Here is a 25,930-nt window from a genome sequence, read left to right as displayed (position 1 = left end):
CATGTGTGTTTGCTATAGGCCTAATGTTAATCCCATTTGCAAATGACAAAAAAAAAAGTGTTATGCAACAGTAGCTGCCAACTTTGAAGAGAGTAGGCTGTTAGGTATTTGATGATGACACAGTCCACACAGAGGAGAGTGGACACTGTGTGACTGTCGCCATCTGTTGGTGGTATTAAAGAAAAGGCCACCGTTAAATGATATGAAACCATTTATGAAACTTTCAAACGACATGTTTCACACTCGTTATCTTATGTTGGGATTCACAAACATCTCTGTTTGATCAATGCATTGTCAAACGACTAGAAATCTAACAAGCAGAGCATGATTATAATAATAGGGACGATGCATCATGCGACTTGTAACTCTTCCTATAGCTCATCGATTGCCTATAAGGTCTATTCAGAGGCTAATCCACTTGGCACATACATGGGACCAGACTATGTCAATGAGCCTCTCTCTGCATTAAATACTGGGCCGAATCAATAAAGGATGCTGGCATCCACCCGCAGTAAATCAACCCTCACACACGCGCACAGACAGACAGACAGAGAGAGAGAGAGAGAGAGAGAGAGAGAGAGAGAGAGAGAGCAGATGGGATGAAATACCTTACATGAACGTCAGTGAATGATCCCTTTTTGACAAGGAAGCCATGATTAGGTAGGTACGATGAATCACTCCTGCGAGTAACAGTCACTTTTCAAAATTACTTTCACTTTTGTTAAATATATATGCCACAGGCCAATGTCCACAGCTATTTATTATTTTTACAGAGAAGGTGACTGGAAAAAAGACGGGTATAAATAAATATAAAAGTGGGTAAAAAATGAACGACAGGCTCCGGCTACTATCTGGGCTAATTGTCTGCTTACAATTTGATGACTTGGCTGTTTTGAAGTCTCCAAAGGGAGCCTTGCCAGTCAGCGGAAAGGCCCAGTCTGGTGATTTATGAAAAGTCTCAATCAATATGTGATATTAATTTTGCAAATGAATGTCAGAATGATGTAGTCCTCGGGTCATTTAACGTTTCACACTGTAATGTGCTTCATGGCACCGGATCAGAAGCTTTTTTTTTTTTTCTGTCCCAGTGGCGAAACGAGAAAACTGGTCAAAGTCAGGAATTGTGTGATAAATGTACGCAGCAGGTCTCAGAGGATTACTGTGCCGATACAGCACTTCATTACGGCCAACACTCAAGTGAATGGGAACTGATCAATGACAGTGCAACTTACTGTATTGTTAGGTGGCCGCAGTTAGCTAACACTGCTTGTCCTACCGGACAACTGCATCCAATGTGAAACTAAAACTAACGTACCAAGTGTTAGCCACATCCAAGACATTGTTTTTAGCTAGCTGCGTTGACAAGCCTTTTCTGCAGTTCTTGTTTTTTTAAACCTGTTTTACGAAACTGCGCCTGTTAAGGTTTCGACTCAAAATAGTAACAGTACAAAATAAAATACTGTGGTGCATGTTTTATCAGCGATATTAGTCTTATTTGTAATGTATAAAAAGAATAAACCAACCGGGGCGGCCAGTCTCGAAAGCTGCGTCACAGGCAAAACTTAGCTAGTTTACTTAGTAACTAAGCTAATTTAGTTACAGGGGACTAACTAGGGTTAGTTAAATGTATATACAGTAGGATCTAACGTTATTCCTTTGATTCTAGGTTACTTATTAAGCTGCTAGTTTACCGAGTAACTAAGTTAGTTAGGATTAACTAACGGTAGGTGTTAGTTAACTAACATTACATTCCTTTGATTCTAGGTTATTTATTGCACCAGTTATTGACTTAAAATGAGTTTGGACTCACTCTTTCAACAAATCCTTCTAACTGAACAACAAATAACTGAACAGACACACAAATTCAAAGAAGGTATGCTTGCTTGCCTACTGACATTTCAATATATAAAATAATAAAATATAGCTATTAGCTAACATTGGAAGACTAGTTACATTGGTTATGATGCTACCTATCCAGGTTAGCAATGTAAACAGTTAAGATACCGGTCCCTCTTTGTCCACCCACATTTTAGTTTACATTAACTTATGTGTTTTTTTTTTTGGTTCATTTCAGTCAAAGTAGCCATCATCAGATGCAATGACAAGATCAAGAGCGCCACTGAAAAGTATGAAAAGACCAAGGAGGAACTTGATAAAAAGGTGAGGCAACATTACAGTGTGATTTTTTTATTTTTTTATGTATGTGTTGTTATTTTAGCTAGAGGAGCAACCATGATACAGTGTGTGAAGTGTGTCTTCACAAATGTCTTTTGGGCAGGCTGCGATTGAACTTACTACCAAAATTATTAGTTGTCTGACACAAAATGATGCCCTACAATACACTGTAGAGCACTTTGAAGTTTTGAATAGGTTTATAATATACTTTGATGTTTTTAATCAGTTAATGGGGGGGGTTCTGGTAGGTTTTCACCAATTTCAAAACATTTCAGAGCAAGCGAGTGTAAATAAGTGGTGAATGTGACTGTTGCCTGTTTGATAGGACTGGTGATTTATAGAACAGCCTGATATTTGCACAGCCTGGTACTCATTTGCATGGTGGCATATCATGTACTTTGACTTTGAACTGTGCATCTAGATACAGTAAGTGTTCATCTGTGATTCTAGCACAAGGAACAGTCACAGCATACTGTATGAAGTATTGGTTAATGTTTTACTATTTTGTCTGTGGTGTCAGGAGGGAAGTATATAATTTTTACTGTTCATCCAATAGGATACCTTTATAAATCTGACACATTTGTTGTTACTTTTTATATTGTAGATGTATAAAGTTTACTTTATTGTAAAATGTAAAGAGAAAGAGATTTAAAAAAAGGCACTGACACATGAGGTAAAGAAGTGCATATTGGCATATCGATCAGCTGATCTGCTTTATGATTTAAAACACTTAATCTCTCCCATTCATTTCACCAACAGTGTAAATTGCAAGTGCCACTGTAAAATCAATGGCTAATTTCCACTGGATAACATTAGTGAAACCTTTTAGCATGGGTGAGATATGATGTCAAAGGCAGGCGCATTGACCTCTCAGAAATATTGCTAACTTCTTCCTGTGCTCGTGAAAGTTGACATCTGATCAGAAGAGCAAGTTACTAGGTCTAATTAGAAAGGTTGCTGCATACAACACCATGTCTGCCTGAGAACACACGGCATGGATACCTTTTCTGACCCCTTAGAATAGAGTATTGAGACCGTTTACATCATACAGATATGCAGGGTGTGTTTACAGCACAGTGTTTACAGCTCTCATGATGTAACATCTTACAGTTTATGAGAGCTGTCTTAAGATAATTACATTGTTTAGAAAACTTGGAAGCTGATTGTGCTCACTGAAAATGCACCGTCCTCCTCCGCTGCCATATAAGAAACAATAAACTCACTTCCTGCTTGACAGCTCGAATAACAGGCTGAGAATTGTACTTAAAGTCATGGCTGAAGTATCTTTAAACAGTATCCTCCATGAATTTACCTTCCTACATAATTTTTTTGGGGTGTACCCTATAATCATACAGGATGAATACACAACGGGAACTAAACAAGAAAAGTCTGAAAGTGAATGATATACAGATACGTTGTGTATACGAAACCTAGACACCCGCGTTTTTAAAAGAAACAAGTCATTTTTGTTCAACTTGTCTATCTTATACAGTATACGGCACATGATGATTTTGCCAGCTGCCCATCCTAGATCTTTCATTTCATCTTATTTCTCCTCCTGTGGAATCACTAACATGTCTCTCACATGTAAGGTATCCCTCTCAGTACATCTGTCTGTCAGATTGTGGGTCTTAACTGCCCGCTCATTTATTTGTGCTCCAGGCTCAGCAGTTGTCTGCGATGAGGCTGCAGCATGATCTGATGAAGAAATGTGAAGACCAGATGTTGAAGCAAATTGAGGAGCTGCTCTGCCAGAAGAGCCACCTCAGGGAACATCTTGTGGGTTGAAGCCTGAATCAATATTTACATCTCATATTGGTTATGTGTAATATGAATACCTGGTTAGCTTTTATAGTCTAAACTATGTAGATGTATACAATTTGACTCGCAGCCCTGTTTGGATTATAAGCTCTCTGATCAATCAAACATTGTGTGCCAGCTGTGCTATATTTAATACTGAGCTTTTGAAATGATTCAAACCTATTTTGTCGTGTCCATCATAAACAAATCGTGTGTACAAGCATGTAAACCTGCAACACGGGCCGCAACTAACAGATCTTTTTTTAATAACCAATTAATATGTCTATTACTTTTTTGAATAAGCAATTAATCATTAAGTCTATAAAATGCCAAAATAGTGAAAATTGCCCGTTACAATTTCCCAGAGCCCAAGGTGACGTTTTCATATTACTTGTTTTGTCTGACCAACGGTCCAAACCCCAAATGTATTCAATTTACAGTGATATAAAATTGAAAAGAACATCAAATGCTCACACTTAAAAAGCACGAACCAGTGAATGTTTAGTATTTTTTTTTTCTTGTACAATTAATCACTTATCAGAACAATTGACAATACATTTTCTGCCATCCAACTAATATTCAACTAACTGTTTCAGCTCTTGGCCCACTGAAGTGAGAATAGTTACCGCATTTCTTGAAAGGGCTGTCAAAGCTGTCAAAAAGTATTCTTTAGCTGATCCCAGATACACATGTTGTTGTAAAAGTATGAACACAGTCCATGGCAACTCACCCTATGTCTCTGGGTATGTTTTTGAAACACAACCGCATGAAAATGCACAGTGAGCTCACAGGGAGGGAGGCGGAAAAGAACACAAGTGTAACATAGTAAAAGTGTAAAATATTGCACAAAAGTGAAATGATACTGTAAGCTCTTGACTTCAAGATAAAGATTTCATCAAACGTGTATACTGTAATTAACATCACTAATAGTAGCAAAAGTATAGGTCGTTGTAGCATCACAAGCAACTGTATTTGTATTATTGTTGGGAGCATTTCCCATGATCCGTCTTTTCATACCAGGCCAAGATAAAGAGGGAGTCTAAAGAAGAAGAGGAAAACTTCCTTCAAGAGATCTCAAGATTCAACAGTGACTTCAGTCTTCGAGGGAACAGAGAGATAGTGTTCGAGAGCCAAACACACACTGAGATCCTGGACCTGGAGAGGGAGGTGGAATCATTATACAAAGGTCATAAAAGGCTGTTAATTGTACTGTTTTCACAGTAGACAGAGGTTATATAATGCAGATGTGGCCCTGACTGCTCATTCCAAAATTATCATTTGATTTTTGGTATATTATACAGTATAAGTAGATGAATAAGTGGTAATAAGTAGATGGATTATAATGATGGTCGTGGTCCCTGACATGTCGACAGCGTATCGCTGACACAGTGAAGAAGTAGTCAGCATGATTTCAGGAAGAATCTGAATTTATAGATGGTGGGTGGAGAATGAAAGTAAAATTGATATAAGATTAAATTAATTAATTACTGTATTGAATTAAATGAATAGTTGTACTGTATGCAAGGATTTTGTATGGATCACAGACTAAGAGGTGCTGGTTTTGGAATAGGTTTTGGAAAGAAAACACTTTATCACAATGGAAAATTTCTAAAAACAACTTTCTTCCATGTTTGAAAATCTGTCCATCTGGACTCTAGGTAGGCTAAAACAAATCCTAAAAATACACTCAAGTCTGGCATGAAGTCAAATAGTAAATACTGAGTTGATCGTGATCATGTTGTATGCAGCTGTATGGGCTCAGATGTTTCCCTTACAGTGTACCAGGTACCGTCTAAATCTATCCAGCTAATCTCTATTTCTCTATCATAATGTGTACAGAAATATACAAAGAGAAAGAAAGACTGAAAGAACAAACTGACTGACTGAACTCACACACAGTTTAAACCTAGTCATGGATTAAACTGAATAGTTACATTTTCTATATAACAGCCAGTTTAGTCCAGGACTTGGTTTGCTTTGTGTCCTCACAAACCAGCCTATAGAGTTAGGTGTAAAGTCCCCCATTTCATGATGATATTTAAATTCTGTGCAGCTCACACTCTAACACGCCTGGCCTCTGCAGCACTAATGAGACTCTTGTTGTGCACATACCACCATTCATGTGTGTGGTAAAATAATTAGCAATAAAAGTAAAATATCAAAAAGTTAGAGGTTTGAGAACGTGTCTCACGCAAGAGTTTTTCAGTTTTTAAGACAAGGGTAGGAAAGCAATGCATAGTGTGTATTTAATTTAATCATTATGTTTAATCAACAAATATTGTGTAGTAATTATTTGTACAGAAATTGCAGTGGCAATGGTTTATAGAAGTGCAATATATCGTAAGTCCAGCAACTTTTAATGACAAATTATACTTTGATGTGGTTTGAACTGTTTTCATTAGTTTCACAAGATTGAGGGTATACTGTAGCTCCCATAACCAATGAGGAGCAATGTCTTCACATTATGTATTATATCTGGTCTCAAGGGAACAGCAATTTTCTGATTGTTTGTACAGTTAAAGTGAATTTCAAAAATGCCCACATTGCATTCCCTTGAAAATATAAAAGTTTTCTTTTGGTTTAGCAGTATATATTCAATATAAAGTTCAGCCCTCCTGGTGATTTTTGCTCATTCTTGAGGCCAAAGTAGGATTCATCTTTTGTCCCTCTACAATCAGAGATGGAGCTGATGAACCGCAGCAGCAGTCACATGAGCGCCATGCAGGAGGAGAAGAGAGCGCTCCAGCTCAAACTCCAGGACCTGGATAATATCCAGAAAGGTGAATAACAAAAGTTCATTTTATGTTAGATAATGTGGTCCTGAAAGAGCACATGTAAAGCTGCTACACTTTTCACACCACCAACTGACAGGTGATAGTTTTCTTTTTCTGCAACTTTACAAACCCCTTTGTTGTTTCCTTCACACTGCCAATAGCAGACCATCAGTTTTCCAGCTTATTTTTTACACCGTTTGTTTGACAGAAATAAAAGACAGAGAAGAAGAGAATTCATCCATGCTGCTAAGGCACAATATCTTGAGCCCAGATGTTGAACATAATGTTAGTTTCTGGCTTCATGACCAGGGTTGGAAAGCAGTTCAATGATGGTGTGAAAAATGTTCTTTTAATCCAAGGGGCTTTACTCACACATGTAGTATGCATTTTCAGCTGGAAGCTATCCAGTACCAATCCAGGTTTAGGCGTGTTGGGAACGAAAATAGCACTGTGTTAGCAACAACACCCCCCCCCCTCCCGACTGCATTGTTCTGGATGTGTTGCTACTGGTTTGAATATGAAAAACTATCCAGGAAGTCCAGTTTGATAACTGTGGAAAGTTATCACAGCAGCAATTTGTATATCCTCTGTCTTGATGATTGTGAGGTAAAAAGCAGAATACACTGTATACATGTTACAAAGTATTCTTCTAGGAACGTGCGCTTGCACCTATATGATTGACCAGCCCAGCATCCTGCAGTGCGTTGCTGAATGACGTCACATTGTGTTGCAGAAAAAATGAATGCGTATTGAACTTTTTTGTCAACTGGCCCTGAGATGTTTGGCCCCCTGTCTCTGGTCTCCCACTGTGCTAAAGCAGTCGTCTGGAATGACTGAGCAAATGTCGGTCTGAACCCAGCTCTAACGGTCAGTCACAGAGCATCTCCTTTGGAGTGGGAGAGGTCAAGTGCCTAACAGTAAGCACATCCAAAGGTTATGGTGGTGGGGGTACAGTATAATCCAAACTTTGTCCCATTGTCTCAGCCACCTCAGAAAAAGTCTTAAAAATGCACCTACACTGTGTGTCTGTCTTATTTGAGGAAAGTCACTTTGTGTTTGATTTATTACTCTTGACAACAGACCTGGATCGGCAGTTCAATGAGGCTGAAGCAATGACAGAATCTCTGAGAGCGGAGAGCCTGCTTGTCAGTCAGAAACCTCTCACTGACAGCACCTGTCTGAGGTGAGTGTCATCAACTGTCGGGATGCTGAGGGAGGTTTGTATATTTGGACACACAGACACAGTATACAGTACCTGATTTACTTGCAATTACATTATGTCACAGAATATAATCCTTATGAGACACAAAAGAGTAAACCGTAAATGCTGCAGGGAAATATATGCAAATAAAACACAAAGGAGCAAAAGAGAACAAAACAAATTGTAAACAGCAGTAAGCTCTTTAGCAGCTAATAGAACACGTTATTTCGCAGAGGCTTCCTTAGAGCGTCCTGATATTTTAAATATTCCTTGCTGAGCAGCTGTGATGTTTAGTTGAGCATTTTCTGTCTTGTGAGGGCTGTCAGCTTGGTGTACAAAAGTACAATCACCAGGGCTCTGTGGTTTTCTATAGTATAACTTATATATTAATAAATGAATCTCAGTAGTAGCAGTAATAGCCTCAGTCACTCCTGTGATGCTAAGTGCACTTAGAAAAGGACAAGAATCACACTGTTAACAACACAACGCAGCATTCTGCAGGCCCATTAAATAGAGGTGTTATTTACGAAGAGGAGAACTGAATCATACTGTGACAAGTGCTGAATAGACCAGTAAGCCCAGCTCCCGTCTGTGTTTCTCTCTCTGTATCCTGCTGGCTGGACTCCAAATCTAGAAGTGTAAATAACAGAGCATTAAGACCGTTTGGCTTAATTAAGGCTTTGATCTGCAGTGTATTTCATTTAGTCAACAAGTGGGGAAAAAAAGAAACTGAGGCTAATGTGATTGATGCAGGGAGGTTTGTAAGGGAAAATGAAAGAGGGGCGGAGAGTTAAGCATTTACACTGAAAGCTTATCCAGCGACTTACCAACAAATAAATAGTTTGGTTTTAGTGGAATCATACATCGTGTTCTGACTAGAAAAATCTAACTTTTTATATGTAAACTAAGCATATGGAGCAACCCGAACATCCATACCTTTTAACGGAGTTGAGATATGTACAATATTTAATAAGATATATATAGTACAGTAGTACTGTGTATGTATTGAATTAAATATGCAAAAATATTTGTATTAACATTGGTAAGAGGCAGCTGTGCGTGTGTGCGTTTGTGTCACAAAATGAATTTGCAGAAAATAAATAATACATAGAGATCACCCACCAACAAACAAGTCAGTCTTAGATGGATAGTAGTAGTTAGCTTACTTATTTTGGAGCTTCAGAGAAAACACTGATGCACACTGAAAGTGTGAAAATGTAATAGTTAACACCTCTGAGTTTGAGCTCGCAGGGAACTTTTATTCAGGTTCCCCTGTTCCCGATTTAAACTGTGAAATTAACTATATACTTCAGCTGTATCTATACGAATCAGATACAGCTGCCTCATTATGTGTTTCCTCTTTAGTTGTGGCAATTACTGGGGCATATTGTTCATGTTACTGTTTTACCTTCCTCGTTTTTTTCTTGTGAGGTTTTATTTGGAGTTTTCTTGTGCAAATGATACTGTCAGCCTCTGCGTAGCTGTGAGGGTATGCACGGCATACATTTTTGGGATTTATCAGGGCCTTTCTGTTTTGCATAGCATTACCATGTAAATGATGAAATTCAGTGTTTCTTGACATAGATTCTCTGACATAGTCTCTGGAGCTCTGCTGGTGGGATGAACACCATTCTTCCAAAAGATATCCCCTCGTTTGGTGTTTTAATGAAAAATCTCCAAAAGTGTCTTAACTGGGTTGAGATCTGTTGACTGTGAAAGCCTTAGCATATATAGCATAGCATAGCATGATTCACATAATTTTCATATTTACCAAACCTTTCAGTGACCCCTCGTGCCCTACAATATATGGAAGCACCTGTATTAGTTATGCATGTCCACTAATTTATTCAGATTTTCCTTAAATTATCACCCATCGGTGTCTGTGAAAAAGAAAATGTTATGAGAATTTGGTCAATCATCAAGTCTGTCGCAAAGCTGACACTAAAACACTAAGAACTAAACCTGTATGGGTGAACACTCACATATTCCTTATCTCCTTAGATTCAAGCATCCAAACATGGAACAATGGTCACAAATAGGAAACAACAGCAAGCACTTGTGCAGACATCTCAGACAAGTGTCCGCTCGTCACAGTAGAATATGAACTACTTGTAGAATATGAATAGAGGACTTCCTCGACTGAAACATGACTGGTAGGAGAGCGCTGGACCACGTTGTCTCCACAAAGAGACTTCCTTTATTTAATTAAAGACTGGAGATCAATGGTGTTCCAGGAAGCAAGGGCCATTGTTATTGCTGATGCCACTACTTTGGATAATGTCTTCTCTACAATACTATGGATGTGAAGTGATTAACAAATCCCCTAACCTATCTAGAGGATGATGTTTACACTTTCAGTTTTTAAATCAAATTTTTAACATGTATTTATTTATTGTAACTCTTTTCAAATCACATTTGTTCCAGGATTTAATTAAAGGTGTTCTCACCATGCCTGTTATTAGGACAAGGTACAAAATAGGTACATGCCATAATCCTTGCCTTCACTTTGTTTTGCTCATCCTCATTTATTTTTCTCTGTCCTTTACTTCCCCTCCCTCTCCCAGCATTGCATTAAATCATGCATGTGGGTAGCATGTCCTGTTCATCCATCAGCCTCATTAAACATACTAGGTCCTTCATTACCCCTGGGCTTTTTAGCCTCAGTAAGTGCTGAGGATGTGGCTTTGGAAGAGAGAGGCCTCCTCTCAGTCATTCTTATGTCATCCATTCTGAACTGAAACCATCAATCCTGTCTTCAGCCACTGCAGCGTCTCTTTAAAACGCATATTTAACTCTCCGCTTATTGATTGTTGGAAATTGAATGCATGTCAATTTGAATGAGTGCTACAGTCATTTAAAAAGTGTTCAGTGTGCAAAACAGGCTCTGCTGGTGTAGATCGTTCACTGTCACACAATAGAAAGATACCTGAAATATTCAGTCAGTGTGCTTGGGATTGGTGATTTAGGAGTTGTATATATTTTTTGATGTGTGGGATTTTCTTCATTGATATATTACCGCTACATTATTTGTGAAGGTTCATTTAAAGATGTCATTGCACTGCAGAAATATAATATTAAACTGCAGAAACCACCGATATCCAAAATGCCATCCTGACTGTCGCTGTTGGAAACATTGTTCTACTGTTTGAAAAACAGTATGGTCGACTTAAAAATCTGATTTGAAGTTCTGCAGAGAAGTGTCAAGTTTAAAACACCACTGTTGGTTTTCAGACTGAAAATGCAATTTTAGCTCTGTTTCTTCATTGTTTCATTAACTTCCAATAAAAGAAAAACAGAGGTAGCTTGTCTCAGATTCATGTGTGGCTCAGTATAGAACCTTCAAACACCTGCCTTAACAGCCAAGGCATCAAGTACCATGGACCTGAGTCCAATGCTTTTTCCAGAGGCAAACTGAACTGAGTAATACAATTGTATGTATGTTTATGAAATTATAGTGTGAAATATTTACTTCTGCTTTTAAAGACAGAAGAAATTGATGTTTTTTTCTCTAACAAAGGGACAGCAATCTCTTCTGTGGTGTTGCCATAAAGTGTATGTATCTGCTTTCTTCTATCTGTGTTTTGGAACCGTCCTATCTTCTTTTTGCATGCCATTGTCTGATATACTGTATACAACAGAAACAAAAACTCACAACAAAAGTCACAGTCAGTGCGTATACATGTATTCTATCATTTCAGATTATAACACAGACATACGCCAGTGTAGCCTATCACACAACCAATAAACAAAATGATAAGTTGTCCCGTTTCACCTGATTTGGCTTTTCCCAACAGAGATCCTCAGGTGAAGTAGTTGGTGGTGGAGGCTCCGGTCCAAATGTTGAGCTTGAGCTGCTACTACTGTGTGTGCTAGTAGCCATTGATGGTGCTAGCTGAGGAAGATGCTGCGGTGGAGTCGGCGCTAACTTTAGCCGGGCTATCTTTCTGTGTAGCAGGGAGAGAAGAAACAGTCGATCGCGCTTGGGGAAGTGGTCTGTGATTTGGAAACCGATGGTGGTTCTGAGTTCAAAGGATCCTGGAGTAGATTCTGGTGCAAATGGGGTTTTGAGCCATTTCCCTATGTCCATAATCCGTTTTGTTAAGCGCTAGCTAGCTTCATTGAAAGTGAAACTCGTCAACGGTCAGTGATGATGGTGACATGTTTTGTATAGCCAGTCATGCAGCACCGTGAAATTTGATTTTGCAAAGGGGGGCGTTTTATTGTGTGTTTATTTGTGCTTTAGAAAGTAACCGCTGTGAAACAATCAGAAAATAACGTTTTATTTCTCTGATTCTCGACTTTCTCGTTACAGGCGCTCCCTCTCTTCATTCATTCTCTAGGCCTGATTTAGTCTCGGGGGTGAGCCTACCTGATGCCGGCTTGGCCATTATTTTATTTGTTTGCAAATTAACAGTTTTAATTATTTATCAATACATGATTACCATATTTAATGTTTATTATAATATAATGAATTTGGAAAAGGAATTTTTGGGGGGGCACAAAGCTCATTTGGACAGGCATAGCCCCCCAAGCTTCTCATTTTCCATGACTGATCTACAAGAAAGTCTGTCTGATTACATAATTTAGTCCGATTTAAGGGTTCTTGGATACACAGAGTTCGATCAGTTCCCAGTGTGCTCTGGTGAAGGGGTGCACGTCATTCATTTATCAAACAACCAAAGCAGGCCCCACTAGTCGCCTACCACAACCTGAAAATGAGCGCTGCCTGTTTTGGTTGTTTGATAAACTGCACCCCTTCACCAGAGCACATAGCGACCTGATCGCTGTGCATGCAGAGTCTGCGAAGTGGCACCTCGTCCCAGTGCTGATTAAAAGTTAAAACATTTCTGTCACGGGGCTGGTCCGCGCCCTAATAATGCTGCTCTGTACCCTTCCCTCTTCAGCTGTGTCATTTTTCATACACAGTGTTGTATCAAAAACTCATTTTGAAACCTTACCCCTCAAACTGTTGGACAGTAACTTGTATCAGGTACAGCAGTTGCTTCAGTCTGGTTTCTTTTGCTGTTTGGATTCAGCAGGAGAACCACAAAGGTTAGATCCACATGTCAAGTTTTCACTAAACACCATGAAGTCCCTGTTTCCTGTTAGCTTGTAGCTTACAACAAATCATTCTAGATATTAACTCAACTGTCAAACAACTCGTGCATTTTGCCTGCTGTGGAAATTGGGGTTATGGTAAAACTAGAAATGTCTTAGTTGAACAATCCAGAGTATTTCCAGTAATGAAGTGGTTTTTGTGCATGTAAACATACTGGAACTCAGGACTTCCTGTTGCTGAACGTTCATCTGAACATATCAAACCAGTCATGGAAACTTTTGGGGAAATCTGTTTAAATAGAAACTACTATTATATTAATCTGGTTATTTATAAGAGTTGGGATAAATTGTGCATATGAGTGTTCTATGTCACTATCATCATGTGAAAAACAGGTTTTAGCTGCATGTACAGTACATTTGGTTTTGTTTATTTTCTCAGTGATAAAACACAGTAGCACCAAGTATAGTGATACAAAGAAAAAACATAAATAGGTTTAAACTCAGTATATAGACCTAAAAATGCTGAAGCTTTTCTTTACAGGTTGCCTCTTTCATAAGTTTTTCTTTTTTCCTTTTCTTCCACCACTCTTTCAGTTATGACATGGGTTTCATTTGTTTACCAGGCTGAGGAAGGAGCTGGAGATGCATAAAGAAGGAGAGCTCGAGCTTCTGAGAGAGGCGCTCAGCTCGGAAATACAGTTCCTGAAGTCAGTAAGTTGCTGTGTTGTGAACGAGGCTTTTATTCAGGCTAATAAAAACAATTTTAGATAGGACACAGTTATTCATATCCTACAAGAATCAGACAGGATTATTTGCATAATATCTTTCAAGTACAGCTAAGGTATAGTACATTGTTATTAATTTTCAAAATGTTACCATGGGAAAAGGAAGTTCAAAAGTCGTTCATATTCATCCTCATTCTTTAGTGGTTTCTTTGAATGCTTTCTTTCAGTTTTCTTATTTTGTTTCTATTTTCAGAAGCTGGACAGCAGCCAGGGAAGTGAGCAGCATTAGGTTTGGCGCAATGATGAGGGTTCCATTGGTTCACTGATTGTCTCTTCTGTTAAAAAACATACTTGTTGATGAATAGACGAGAGGGAAAGAGATGAAAGAGGACAGGAAGGAACAAACAGAGGGAGATTTATGTGTTCTTAATATTTAAAAGTTACATGAAAAGAGCAAATTCCATTCTGTGAGTAACCTCAGTCAGTATACAGAGCGTCTGCTTAACAAAATGTTAGTGTTGACACTTGTACCTTACCTGTTACTGGAAGAGCCGATACAAAACACAGAGATACAATATGAAAATGTATACATTTCATAAGTGAAACATTTTTGTTTTCTTTTTTCCTCTTTCATTCTCAAGCCGGTCTGTTTCTACCTTCAGCTAGTTGTTTTAATGAGAAATGCTACTTTTTATGTTTAATTTATTTGCACAAGACTAACAACTAAACACATGCACATGCCAAGTGAACAGAATAACTGTTTCATGCTGGCAAATAAAGGAGGCATTCAAAAAAGTTAGTTAATACTGCCCTCTAGTGTACAAAGAGTAACATTGCTATAATAGGGGTTATTGAGTCCAAACTGAATTTTACATAATAAATTAGCATAGACATAGAAACACAGATGTAAAATACAGTTGTTCAGTATTGCATGATAGTTGAAGGCTAAAAACATTTTAATCCGGTTAATTTGAATTAAATGTTTTCAATCTCTGACATTGAATTTTGTACAATTTAATAAAAAAAAAGCAATTAAATAAATTTTCACTTTCCAGAGAAATTGACACTACTTGACTACTTGTATTAGAATACCCAAACACCATTCCTGTACATGTCATTCCAAAACCGTGGCTATTAATATGCTTCTGTGTATGCTGCTCTGGGAAAGCTTTCTACTACATTTTGGAACTTGGCTGCAGGGATTCAGTTCATCACAAAGGTGTTGGACGGGGCTGAGGTCGGGCTCTGTGCAGGTCAGTCAAGTAGAGGCACACTATTGTCAAGAATATAATTGTATGCTCCTTAGTTCGTTGGAACAAGCTCAAATGGTGAGAAACAGCCCCAAACCAGGGACAGGGTGGACAGGGTCGTTAGGGATGATTCAGAGTGTGTGGAAGTGAAGGTTTCAGCACAGACAGTACTCACACTTATTTAGGTGAAATGTGACTCAGTTACCAGCAAGAAACAGAAAGAGATATTTTTTTTTTGTCCGTTGCCACCTAATGGGAGATGTGCGACATTACAGCTTACCACTGTTTATCCCTCAGTCCAGATAGTTATTTCCGTAATTGATGATTAGACAGTCTGTCGGCTTACACCGGAGGGTCATTCAACGGGTCATTTTCTCTCTGATTACAGTGATTCTTAATAGAATGATGTGGAATGTCAATGGCCACCTAATGAGATCCTGCAATCTCATTTTGACTTTTTAACCTTGACCTCAATGAGCCACGTCTGGATGTGTTAGCAAAAACTGAGAGCAGACAGAACAGGAGTCCATTTGGCAGAGTGGTTAACCTCATTTTAACTGCTGCTCTCGTCCAGACCTTGCCATCAAGCACATAAATGAGTGACTATTTATAAAATGAAGTCAGAAGGAAAGCAGTGAAGATGGCAATCAGACACTTGCAGGTGTATCCATCTTTCTATGAATGTAAATGCAGCCGTTTATCTGCAGAGAAACACCCCCTTTAATGCAAAGTGTTCCTGTTTGAGTACCGTTGCTACCTGTACATATACTCCAGCGGCTGCTGAAGTGATACAGTTGTGTTTGCCTTGTTTAGGTTCACCTAATTTCCCAGCAAAGACAGGACCCTGGGGAATTCCCAGGATAGTGAAAAGGCTGCTCTTGAATGTAGTGTTACTTGGGAAAGTAATACCCAATTCACTCTTTTATTTGTCAGCCAAGGTGCATTCATGTAACTTAAGAATTGTGTTCCTTTAACTTTTAACGCCTTTAACTAAATATTGTCAGTGAATTCATTCATTACAGGAGAGCTCAAAATCTTGGCTCTCTCTTTTTTTTTTAAAGGAAACAAGTCAGTGTCCTAAAACGGCACCACCCTCAGACCAAACTTTATATTTTTTGCCCCCCCTAGTGACAAAGACCCAGGAATATATATATATTTCTCATCAACCCAACAGTTTTGTTTTTGTTTTTTTGGTGTGTGAGGACCTCACAGAGCTGCTAGCATGGCTATAGCATGCAGCAAAAAGTGGGACACCAGTGGCTACATCAGTATACACTGCTAAAAATGCACTGCTGACCTTACCTAATGGCTGAAAAATGTAAAACTTCATGTACCGACACTTAACTCAGGAAATCACTCAGGTTCAAGAATACTTTTATTCTTGAAACTTGAAGTCAGTTAAACTTTCATGCAGTTTTTAACAGTTTTTAACTTGCAATGCTTCATTTCTCAGTGCAACTTAGAGGGACCACACCTTCGCACCACAACATTAATGAAATAGTCGATGCCTTTTTCCACACTTGTTTCTACGAACTCTTGGTCATCCACATACAAGACAGGCATCCTGTGGCTCTCCCTGTATGCCTTGATTCTTCAGCTCCGTATGAAAATCTTCAATGGTTCTGTTCTGCAGTTGGCTGCTGCTCATGGTTGTTAGGCAGTCCTGATCCTTAGGAAAATACGCTGTCTGTGCTCCTGAAACTTGAATAGATGCTTCTAGAAACGGAGAGTAGGAAAGTAAAGTTCAACTTCACAACTTAACATTCTACATAAAGTCCCACTGTATAAATATATAATGTGAGTTTCCTTGTACAGACAGTTTAAGACATAAAAAAGCAATAAAACGTAACTGCACTGAAGAAATCAAAAGTACATTTGAAGAGGGCTGGATCTTTGTAAACCGGTTCCTGCTTTGAACTTAGCAATCAGCAAAACGTTATTAGATGCAACTCTTAGTTAATTAATAAAATACAGCCTTACTGTTGCACACAGCCAGCGTGTTTCCTCCTATGTACTGGGTATCCCATTTATGTCCTGTCTGCTTACTGCATTCATCATACAAACGACTCCTCCTGATGAAACCAAAATCGTAACCCTGTGGAAGAAGACTCAAAATATGTTACTCATCCTTTTTTCATTGTCGCGCAGAACTATACAGAAAGCTTTCTCGTACTTATTACAACATGTTTTTATTAATATATGTTAAATTGTATGTATCACTTACATAATTGCACAGAGGTTTGCAGTAGCGCTTGTCGGCAACTGTGACACATGCCAACCCTCCGTTGTCTGGAACTTCGGCTTCAGGGCATTTCTTTGGCTCAGCAGCTTGACATTCTATAAATCAATGATTATTTCACAAATGAGAAATAAAACGTAACATTTTGAGTGTAAATATTGTTTCTATTGTCATCTGCAGCCCATCTATTTATCCTTCGGGCCTACACTGTACTGACTCTTTTGTTAAAGACCAGAGAAATCCACATTCAGTTTGAAACAATCTGGAACTACCTGCGAGAGGAGCATGTTCTTGATTTAGTAAATTTCAGGCTTACATGAAAAGCCACTTCAGCAATTACTACCTGCAAGAGTCCGTCGGCAGAAATTACAGAGCATTTCATCTTAATCAGCGATGAGAGCATCTTCAGTAGACCGTAATCCTTCTGTTTCCTTGAGTTAGACTTCAAGTGCTTTGACAAATGTGATAAATTTGGTTTACCCTACCGCTCTCCATGAGCACTCTGACTCTCTGAAAATGATCGCCGTAGTGATTGCAGTGTACTTTAGTCTTAATTATTGTTTCCTCATACTTATTTACATCATTAGTGCACAATAAAGGTTTATGGATCACTAAAGTACAGTACAGTCTAATCTTTAATTGAACAAGTAAATGGTATCAGCTGTGATAGACTCTTACTGCAATCTCCACTTAATCTCAAGTTATCAGGAACTTCAGCAAACGTTCCAGTCAATCAGAACCCTGATTGATTGGAACCAGACTGAATATGGCAGATTTGTTTGTATGCACAGTGTGATTTAAACCAAACGGTTATCCTGGTGAATATTGATTGATTTTTTATTTTTTTTTACCTCCAGACATTTCTTGTGGTATGTTAATTTCTCACTCAAAAATAGCCAGAAATTAACAGATCATATAAACTGCAAATACAGAAATATCTGTTAAGATTAAGAAAAGTATGTCAATTATATTCCCTGTACCACCTCTTCAGTTTTAAGCATTTCAGCCTCCTGCCGAACCGTTACCTAACCTCAATCTGAGCTTCGTTCCAACATTAATCCTAAAACCAACACCTCAAACAGCCCTTTGAAGAAACAAGAACCAAATGTTTTCACACTCAAGGTCTAAAACTGAAACTGGTCACACAGATAAAACAACAAGAACACACACAACCACACACGTCTCTGGCTCATCCTCCTACTTTTCAGCTGGTGCTGCAGAGTATCTGTCAGATTCCTCATGGAGAGCAGTAGTGCAGCGGCCTGCTGTGCACTCCATGACAGGTTTTCACCACACTCTACCGCCACCTGTTGGTTAATATCAGATAGTACAGTTGTTTTGTTCCTCTGAGAATGTGGCAAACAGAAATAAATATCACATTTTGTTTTTTTTCAATAAGCACAATGTGAGCTACATTTTTGGCATGTTACAGCAGCTTTTCTGGTAGGACGAACATTTTTAGTTACCTTGAGATCAGCCAATAGAGTTTGCAAGTTGCAATTCTGAAGTAAAGTTTCATCTTGCGCTGCAGAGAAGGACAAGACTGCAAGCAAACACACATATTGCATATAATGTCCAAATTTGTATCTTTCCACAATTTTGTGTATACATGCACTCTGTCTCTCTCCTGATCTTCTCCATTTCAGACAAACATATAAATCCGTGAGATTACCTGCTAGTGAGCAAAGCCAAGCAAGTGTTCCCTTTAATGACATGGCTGCTGAATTTGAAGTTTTCTGAGCCTGGACTGAAGGCAGAAAGCTGTGACAGGTGAATTTATTGACTCAGTCTGGCGACAAAGTTTACAGAATTGGCCAATGTTGTGGTCCGCAGCTACTGAATGTCCAACATTTCAAAACTCTCGCTTCTATGATGTAACGTGAACTTTGGCCCTGCAGAGGTGGATGCCACTAGGTTTTGTGTACAATTCCATTTTATTTGCTTTGCAACTGACGTACAAATGACAATATTTCCAGAAGTTGTTGTTCTGGTTTCCTCTAATAATAAATCATTGTTCCACGATGTATGTCCCTGCTTTGTGCTGATGGGGGAGCTGGCAGTGCACGCTAACTGACGTAAATAGCCTTTGTACTGTTTGTCTTCACGCAAGATGCCCCTACTGCTTCTTAGTTGTGAGGCCATTATGGAGCCAAATGTCGGTATGAATCCACACACACACACACACACACACACACACACACACACACACACACACACACACACACACACACACACACACACACACACACACACTTAGAACAGCCCATCAGACACACTGTGTGACTCAGTGTCAGTCAGTAAGTTGTGCCACGAAGAATGACTGTGTAAATAATTCACTGTGGATGTTATTCATTATGGATGTCTGACAATCTGGGAGCAAATGAATTATTGAAGCTTTTAGGAAGAGTGATTGAGCTCATTAACACAGAGAATTGCCTTTTTATGTTTGATTTGAGGAACAAAGATTAGTTCTCAAAATGGTCCTTGAGAGCTGTCATTATCTTCTTACCAACATGCCCTTTCACATACTTCACTTCTTCGCTTTTTTGTCTGGAATTCTTATCTTGTGATCAAAGTAAAAGTAAAGTTTTCTTGAATATGATAATGATCCACAAATCCATACAGCATAGAAAATTCACAGTTGATTTAAAAAAACTAAATGAAATAATAAATCAAAGCTTAAATCTATTCTACGTTCGGCACGTAGGACTAGATGGCAGAGTTGTTGTGGAAGCTTGCTGTTTATTTGCATCAGCCTTTGTAAAATTTGGGAAAAGCAACAGCTAGTGAAGTGTGAAAGGGTTATGCATATAATACATTTGATGCATAAAGTCAGGGTGTGAGTACCTCTGACTTAAAATAGAAAAATACAAGGCCGCACATACTCAGATATAGCAGTGTGAGTAATTGTAACTGCTGCTTGAAAATGTCACCAGTGACCACACGGTTTTGTCTTCCTACTGGAAACTTGACTCCCTGCCGTTCCCTGACGTTCTTCGTCAGTTTGTCCCAGCCTGTTAGCTCCCTCTGTGATTGCTCACTGTACACTTTCTTTGCCGTTTCAAAACGGTTTTACTGATCTTACACCGCTGTGGTTAAAGGGGAACTCCACTGAAAAGATGTATAAAGCCTTTTGTGGCTCCAGAGGGAGCTGTGTGAAGTCTGATTTTTTTAAAATGTCACTTGACAGTTTCTATATACACATGCACACACACACTAGTCACACAGAAAAACATTAAAACAGTGGGCCAATCTACCTTAATACATGCACACAGTGCACATCAATACAGAGCCAGACACACACCCACAGAAGCCCTTTGTGACTGTGTGGTATAAAAGTAATGATGAATGGCGTGTGTGATCGCAACACGCTCTCCTTTCTGTCTAACCTTTCCCAAATACTCGTGACATTCTCCCCGGCGGCGCTCCTTGTCTACCTCCCTCACAGGCATTGTGCTGAATTAGCCAGCCGTGGAAAATGGCTACTCTGTTGTCAAATGATTCACATGGATGAGCCGCAGAAAGCCGAGCAGCTAATTGGTATTCAGGAAGACGCCGCGCTACCTGTTTCAAAGACTTTTCGTGTTTGGGAGGATCACTGTGCCTCCAGGGAAAATTTGAACACAATCGCAGCTGATGAATAGCTAATAACATCTATTAGCTCATTTTAATTACCCCTTTGCTTTTATCACGAGGCTGATTTATTTTCTTGACACACAGAAGCCGCAGCAGTTGCGGATCATTTTAAAGGTGCAGCAGACAGCCCTGTAAGAGATTTTGTAAGATTAATGTGCAAATACCTTCGAAAGCAAGGGTTTAACAAGGATATTCAACTCCGAGCTTGTAAAGATACAGACAAACTGATCTTGTCAGTTGAAAAAGGCTTTTCTGTCTAAACAAAAATCAAAGGGAAGGGAGAGACAAGCAGGGAATATAGCAGTGAAAAGTGGGCCTGATAACCCCAGCTGTGCTGTATCAAACATTTGAAGCCCAACAGGAGGCTCCAGAAAGAGGCTTTCTTCTCCCTGTCTCGCTTAATCTCGTACACTAATTAACAAACTATTACAGTGACAGAAATGTCTGCTGGTGGGATGAGAATATTCTATGAAAAGTGTGACTATAATAGTTGACTGACAACGCCGCTCATCGTTCATCTGCTACTGCTTTTTTCCCTCTCTCTGTAATGTTTAGTGTAGGCTACACGAATAAGTCGAATGTCAGAGAACAGGGAAGGTGAAGGAGGAAGGAACATTTTATTGAAAGACCTTCTTCACTCTCCCTGCTTTCTCACTGGATCCCACTGAGTGAGCCGGTGCGTCGGATTCACACAGTCACTTAGTCATCCACCATGCTGGTCAGTCAAATGAACGCGCAGATTGTTCAACACCTACAGGAATGAAGAGAACATCCACTTAACGAAGCAACAGCCCAGAACACACAACAGATAGAGGAAACGGTTCATTTTGTCAAATATTTATAAGATGCAAATGTGAATAAAAAATGATGCCGCTGTCCCCGAACACCTCCTGCAGGCTTACCGAGCTCTTGTTTACCACCTGTCTTCTTACACAGTTTCCGCCTTCCTGAACACCAGCAGGCCTGTGAGTTATGAGTACAGATGTTGGCTAGCTTTCTTGCACGCTACGTACTTCTTTTCCAGTAAACACGCCTCTTTACACTTTGCCTTTCTGCCTGTATTCCTTTTAGCCAGCTACTTACTGTTTACCGCCCTGCTCCTTGCTTCCTGTCTCTTTGTTTACCTCTTGTTTTCTTACCTTAATATCAAAGGTTCCAACCTAATTGGCTGTTATATGCTAATGACTGCCTATTGCTGTACTTGTTTACTGATTGCATGCCTGTTTGGCTGTCACCTGTCATCTTTCTGCTAGTATGAGGAGCTGCTCACCATTAGATTTTAGTCCAGTTTTCTACAAATTGTGTTCATATGCAACTTTCTGCATCAGTGATTTATGGTCATTATGGCAACTTTCTGGGCAAATGCAGGAAGTAGTGGCATGTTCACATATGCAGTAGTATAGCTACATTGAACTGTGCTGTATTGTATTGTTTCTTGCAGTTGTTTTGGAAATGTTCATTGTTGGAAGGCTCTAACAAAGGGATTATTTTGGCATTTGGTATGAGGACCTCTTGTCCACATTACTCACCACTGACATTGATATTTAATCTGGATCACAAATTTCCTATCTATACCCAGTTGATTGAAGTTTCATTCTTATTTTATTATTTTAAGAATCAAAAATCAAATCTAGTTGCATTTGACCTAGTAACTCTGTGTCCCACTGTACTACTTGAATTGCTGAGAATCTTCATAGACATACATTAATCATACTTAATGTAGGAATAACCAATTGAAAAACACTGGCAGTGAAAACTTGATTTTGCAGAAACATAATGTTTCAGCTCATCTAATGCCTACAAGTAAAAAAAACAAACAACAAAAAACTATTTTCTAATGCAAAATTGGTGCACGTGAACATCTATAAATGGATGTCCATTCTTACTGTTTGGCTCCCTGACTCATTTCATTTTGGCACTGTGCTGAAGAGTTGAAGCAGAAACTCCTACAACATAAATGAAAGCCTGCTGTATCATCCAGAGGGGATCTGTGTGGTGCGGATACGCTCTGTAGCCTCACGGCGGAGGGGCACAGAGAAAGAGCAAGAGTTCATTGTTCATGTCTTTAAAGGGTTAGCACTGCTGCCAAAAGCTGACAGGAGGCCAAAAATCTGATGCCAGTTTCTTTTTTTTCTTTCTTTCAAGAACAAAAGCACCAGCATCAAAGCTTTTTAAATGGCGCGAGAGGAGGCTCTGTTAGCAATCGATACAGTGTTTATTAAAGATCCCAGAGCTTTTAATAACGTGTTAGTTTTGAAAGGAAGAATCAACATCAAAATGTTCTTGACTTAAAATTTGTGCACGGTGGTGATGTTATTCTTTGTTGGATAAACGGGCTATCTTTTCAAGATTAAGAACCTGTGATGCAGCGATACATTAATATTCTTACACACATCAACAAAGGATGTACACACATCAACAAAGGATGTAAGAATCTTTAAGAAGGAAAATGATAAATGCAGACTGGCCAAGCTGTCCCCTGCTGGGGATGTCTGGCACTGCCTGCTGGAGTCTTTCCGATCTCAAGGATCTCAACTGGAAATTTGTCTTCCACATCAAGCAACAGGGAAATGAACCATAAATTAGTCGATTGTATGTATATACAGTAGCCCAATATTACAAATCAAAAATTTGCCTCAAGGGGCTTTACAATCTGTATAGCATATGACACCTTCTGTCCTTAGACCCTCGATTTGGAAACCTCAAGAAGAGCAACAGAAGAAGGATCCCTCTTCCAGGGTGGACAGACATGCAATAGAGATTGTGTGTACAGAATAGACCAACATGGTAAAATTATAGTATGGACAATCAGGATGACAAAATTATAGATAGATTGTAAATATATCTGAAAAATATGGATCTGGTAGAGGATGGACAACAAAAACACACAAGAGGCAAAACTCAAGCACACTATTCACACAGGTAGGAAAAAGAAACAGACTCACACAGAGGGAGAGAGAGAGAGACATGGACAACATGCAATCAAGGGAGAGAGAGAGAAGAGAGGCTGAATCTCCTGGAGGACGAAGATCCAGATCCAGATACAAATGTCTGGAATGAGGCACCGACAGCCAGGGGAAAGAGAGAGATCCCAGGGTGGCCGATGGTCCAGCACAGAGAAGCCTGAGAGAAAAGAGAGGACAAGGAGTAGAAAAGAGGGAGAAGAGAGAGAGAGAGAGATAGGCACACAGCTTGGACACTCGTGCTTGTGGGACCACAAACAAACAGGGAGGGTTAGGGAGGCAGTGGTTTTCAGAAAGTTTATAATATTCTCGCTGGCAAGACAAACATGGACTGTAAGTATAAGGCTTGAGACTGACCCGCCGGAAGGATAATGGTAACAGGTACAGCCCTGAAGTAATCAAAGAATAAGCAACTAACTGAAAGTTATGGTGACAAGTTGAGTTTTAAGTTTGAATTAAAAGGCCTCAACAGAGTCAGACTGTCTCATGTCAGCCCGGGAGGTTATTTCAGAGAAAGGAGGCACAATAGGAAAACAGTCAGTTGACTTCTTTTTAACTCTGGGGACAGACAGGAGCCCTGCATTCTGAGAGCGGAGAGCATGGGATAGAATATAAGGTTTAAGGAGATCAGACAGTTATGAAGTGGTGTGCCCTTTATAATTTTGTAAGACATCAGAAGTGCTTTAAAGTCTGATCTGACACAGATAGGGAGCCAATGATGGGAAGCTAAAATTGGTGTAATATGGTTTCTAGTATTAGTCAAAATTCTAACAGGAGCATTCTGAACCATTTGAAGACTTTTAGTACTAGGATGCGACAGGCCTTACAACAAAGCGTTACAATAATCAAGCCAGGATGAGGTGTGAATTAGGATCTCTGCATCAGCCAAGGACAGAAAAGACCAAATTTTAGCTATGTTGCGTGGGTGAAAAAAGGCTGTCTTGGTGATTTATTTAATGTGCTGATCGAAAGAGGGTAGGATCAAACGTGACGCCAAGATTCTTGTCAGTCAAACCTTAAGAAACCCCACAGTTATCGAGAATTAGTTACACGATCAAATTACTTGATCAAACTGGTGTCGAGGGTCAAGCTGGGCAATCTCAGTTTTATCAGAATTTAGGAGCAGGAAATGACGTGATCCAGTTTTTCACAACCGACAAGCAGGCCTCTAATTTAATAATTTGGTAATGATCATCTGCCTTTACAGACACACCTGTGTATCATCCGCATATCAGTGGAAATTACTTCCATGACTGCGTATAATTTGGCCAACAGGTGAAATGTAAAGACAGAGAAACAGAGGGCCAAGAACAGAGCCCTGTGGTACTCCATATTTTAAATCAGAAATTTTTAATGTATTATAGGAAACACTTACTTACTCACACTCACTTATATAAGTCTTATTTATTTTTTAGATAAATAAGACTTTAACCATGTGAGAGCCAGAGACACTAAATAGATTTTTCAGTCGGTCTAGGAGTGCCACCAAAGAGCTGTGAATGTGTGAAAATGCGGAAAATAAGTCAACTGGCAACCTTTTGCTTCAGCTGTGTTTTTTGCTCTCTCACTTTGCTGTTTCCCTGAGACACTGATACTGCTAATGGGCCCTAGGACTGTAAAAGGCTTTTCAGATTAGTGCTCCAAAAGCAGCTTTAGGATTCTTCCCGGTCTCAGCTGGGACCCTCCCTTGTTGGGGAGTTTGGCTCTACAAAACATTTGGTTATTCCAGAAAGAAAACTCAAGTTTGTGTGAAGGCAACTTTGAAGGTTTGCCATGTGATGTGTGCTAGTATAAAAAGTGTGTGGTTAATGTGCTGTGTTGTGGTGTATGCATTTATGTGCGTTGATTTCCATATGAGACGGTGTGCATGTCTATCTGTGTGTGAGTTATTGGTTTAATTTTCCCCTTTATGTGACTGTAAATGAATGCTATTTGAATAAGCTGCTGAGGCTCATAAAAGTGCCTGTGTTGAGATAGTGGAACTAGTTAAGTTCCTTCTCACATTCGAAGTGGAGCGAGCTGATGGGCAGTGACAGAGACGAGAGCTGAAAAGAAAATGATTCTACTCCTCTCAATCAGTTGTGATTTCTTTAAAGTCTGATTCATACC

At 39.3% G+C, this 25,930-nt stretch overlaps 3 protein-coding genes across 8 annotated transcripts in view; 1 reads left to right on the top strand and 2 right to left on the bottom strand.

Annotated features, from left to right (window-relative positions):
- gfra1a (gdnf family receptor alpha 1a) overlaps nucleotides 1-1,660 on the bottom strand; it is a 104,231-nt gene extending 102,571 nt beyond the window's left edge. Inside the window, exon 1 of the mRNA XM_044213762.1 lies at nucleotides 1,524-1,660. The gene's annotated coding sequence lies outside the window, so the exon portion shown is untranslated. The remainder of the gene's footprint in view (nucleotides 1-1,523) is intronic.
- ccdc172 (coiled-coil domain containing 172) lies at nucleotides 738-16,560 on the top strand. 4 transcript variants are annotated; one of them, XM_044213765.1, is made up of 9 exons: nucleotides 738-1,422; nucleotides 1,765-1,873; nucleotides 2,075-2,160; nucleotides 3,838-3,954; nucleotides 4,996-5,161; nucleotides 6,654-6,755; nucleotides 7,830-7,932; nucleotides 13,632-13,719; nucleotides 13,987-16,560. In XM_044213765.1, exons 2-9 carry the CDS (start codon nucleotides 1,795-1,797, stop codon nucleotides 14,020-14,022), a joined length of 777 nt encoding a protein of 258 aa, XP_044069700.1. In that variant the 5' UTR covers nucleotides 738-1,422; nucleotides 1,765-1,794; the 3' UTR covers nucleotides 14,023-16,560. The 4 variants fall into 4 exon arrangements, 3 of the variants coding, with proteins under 3 accessions (XP_044069700.1, XP_044069699.1, XP_044069701.1); XM_044213764.1 differs by lacking the exon at nucleotides 738-1,422 and adding an exon at nucleotides 1,598-1,615; XR_006379846.1 differs by lacking the exon at nucleotides 738-1,422 and having other exon boundaries at nucleotides 1,733-1,873; nucleotides 13,603-13,719; nucleotides 13,987-14,005.
- Nucleotides 16,341-19,038, bottom strand: si:ch1073-126c3.2 (uncharacterized protein LOC555816 homolog). Of its 3 annotated transcripts, none has more exons than XM_044213767.1 (6): nucleotides 18,895-19,038; nucleotides 18,689-18,765; nucleotides 18,403-18,529; nucleotides 17,208-17,320; nucleotides 16,964-17,078; nucleotides 16,341-16,699 (listed from the first exon to the last, which is right to left on the bottom strand). In XM_044213767.1, the coding sequence occupies exons 1-6, from the start codon at nucleotides 18,935-18,937 to the stop codon at nucleotides 16,524-16,526; spliced, it is 651 nt and encodes a 216-aa protein (XP_044069702.1). In that variant the 5' UTR covers nucleotides 18,938-19,038; the 3' UTR covers nucleotides 16,341-16,523. The 3 variants fall into 3 exon arrangements, with proteins under 3 accessions (XP_044069702.1, XP_044069703.1, XP_044069705.1); XM_044213768.1 differs by having other exon boundaries at nucleotides 18,424-18,529; nucleotides 18,895-19,032; XM_044213770.1 differs by having other exon boundaries at nucleotides 18,424-18,529; nucleotides 18,689-18,747; nucleotides 18,895-18,966.
- Between the last annotated feature and the right edge of the window lie 6,892 nt (nucleotides 19,039-25,930).

This window comes from Siniperca chuatsi, linkage group LG11 (assembly GCF_020085105.1).
Source record: "Siniperca chuatsi isolate FFG_IHB_CAS linkage group LG11, ASM2008510v1, whole genome shotgun sequence".
In the NCBI taxonomy this organism is placed as follows: Eukaryota; Metazoa; Chordata; class Actinopteri; order Centrarchiformes; family Sinipercidae; genus Siniperca; species Siniperca chuatsi.
The sequence above is the reverse complement of the archived record's forward strand: the minus strand, read 5'-3'. Positions and strand labels throughout refer to the sequence as shown.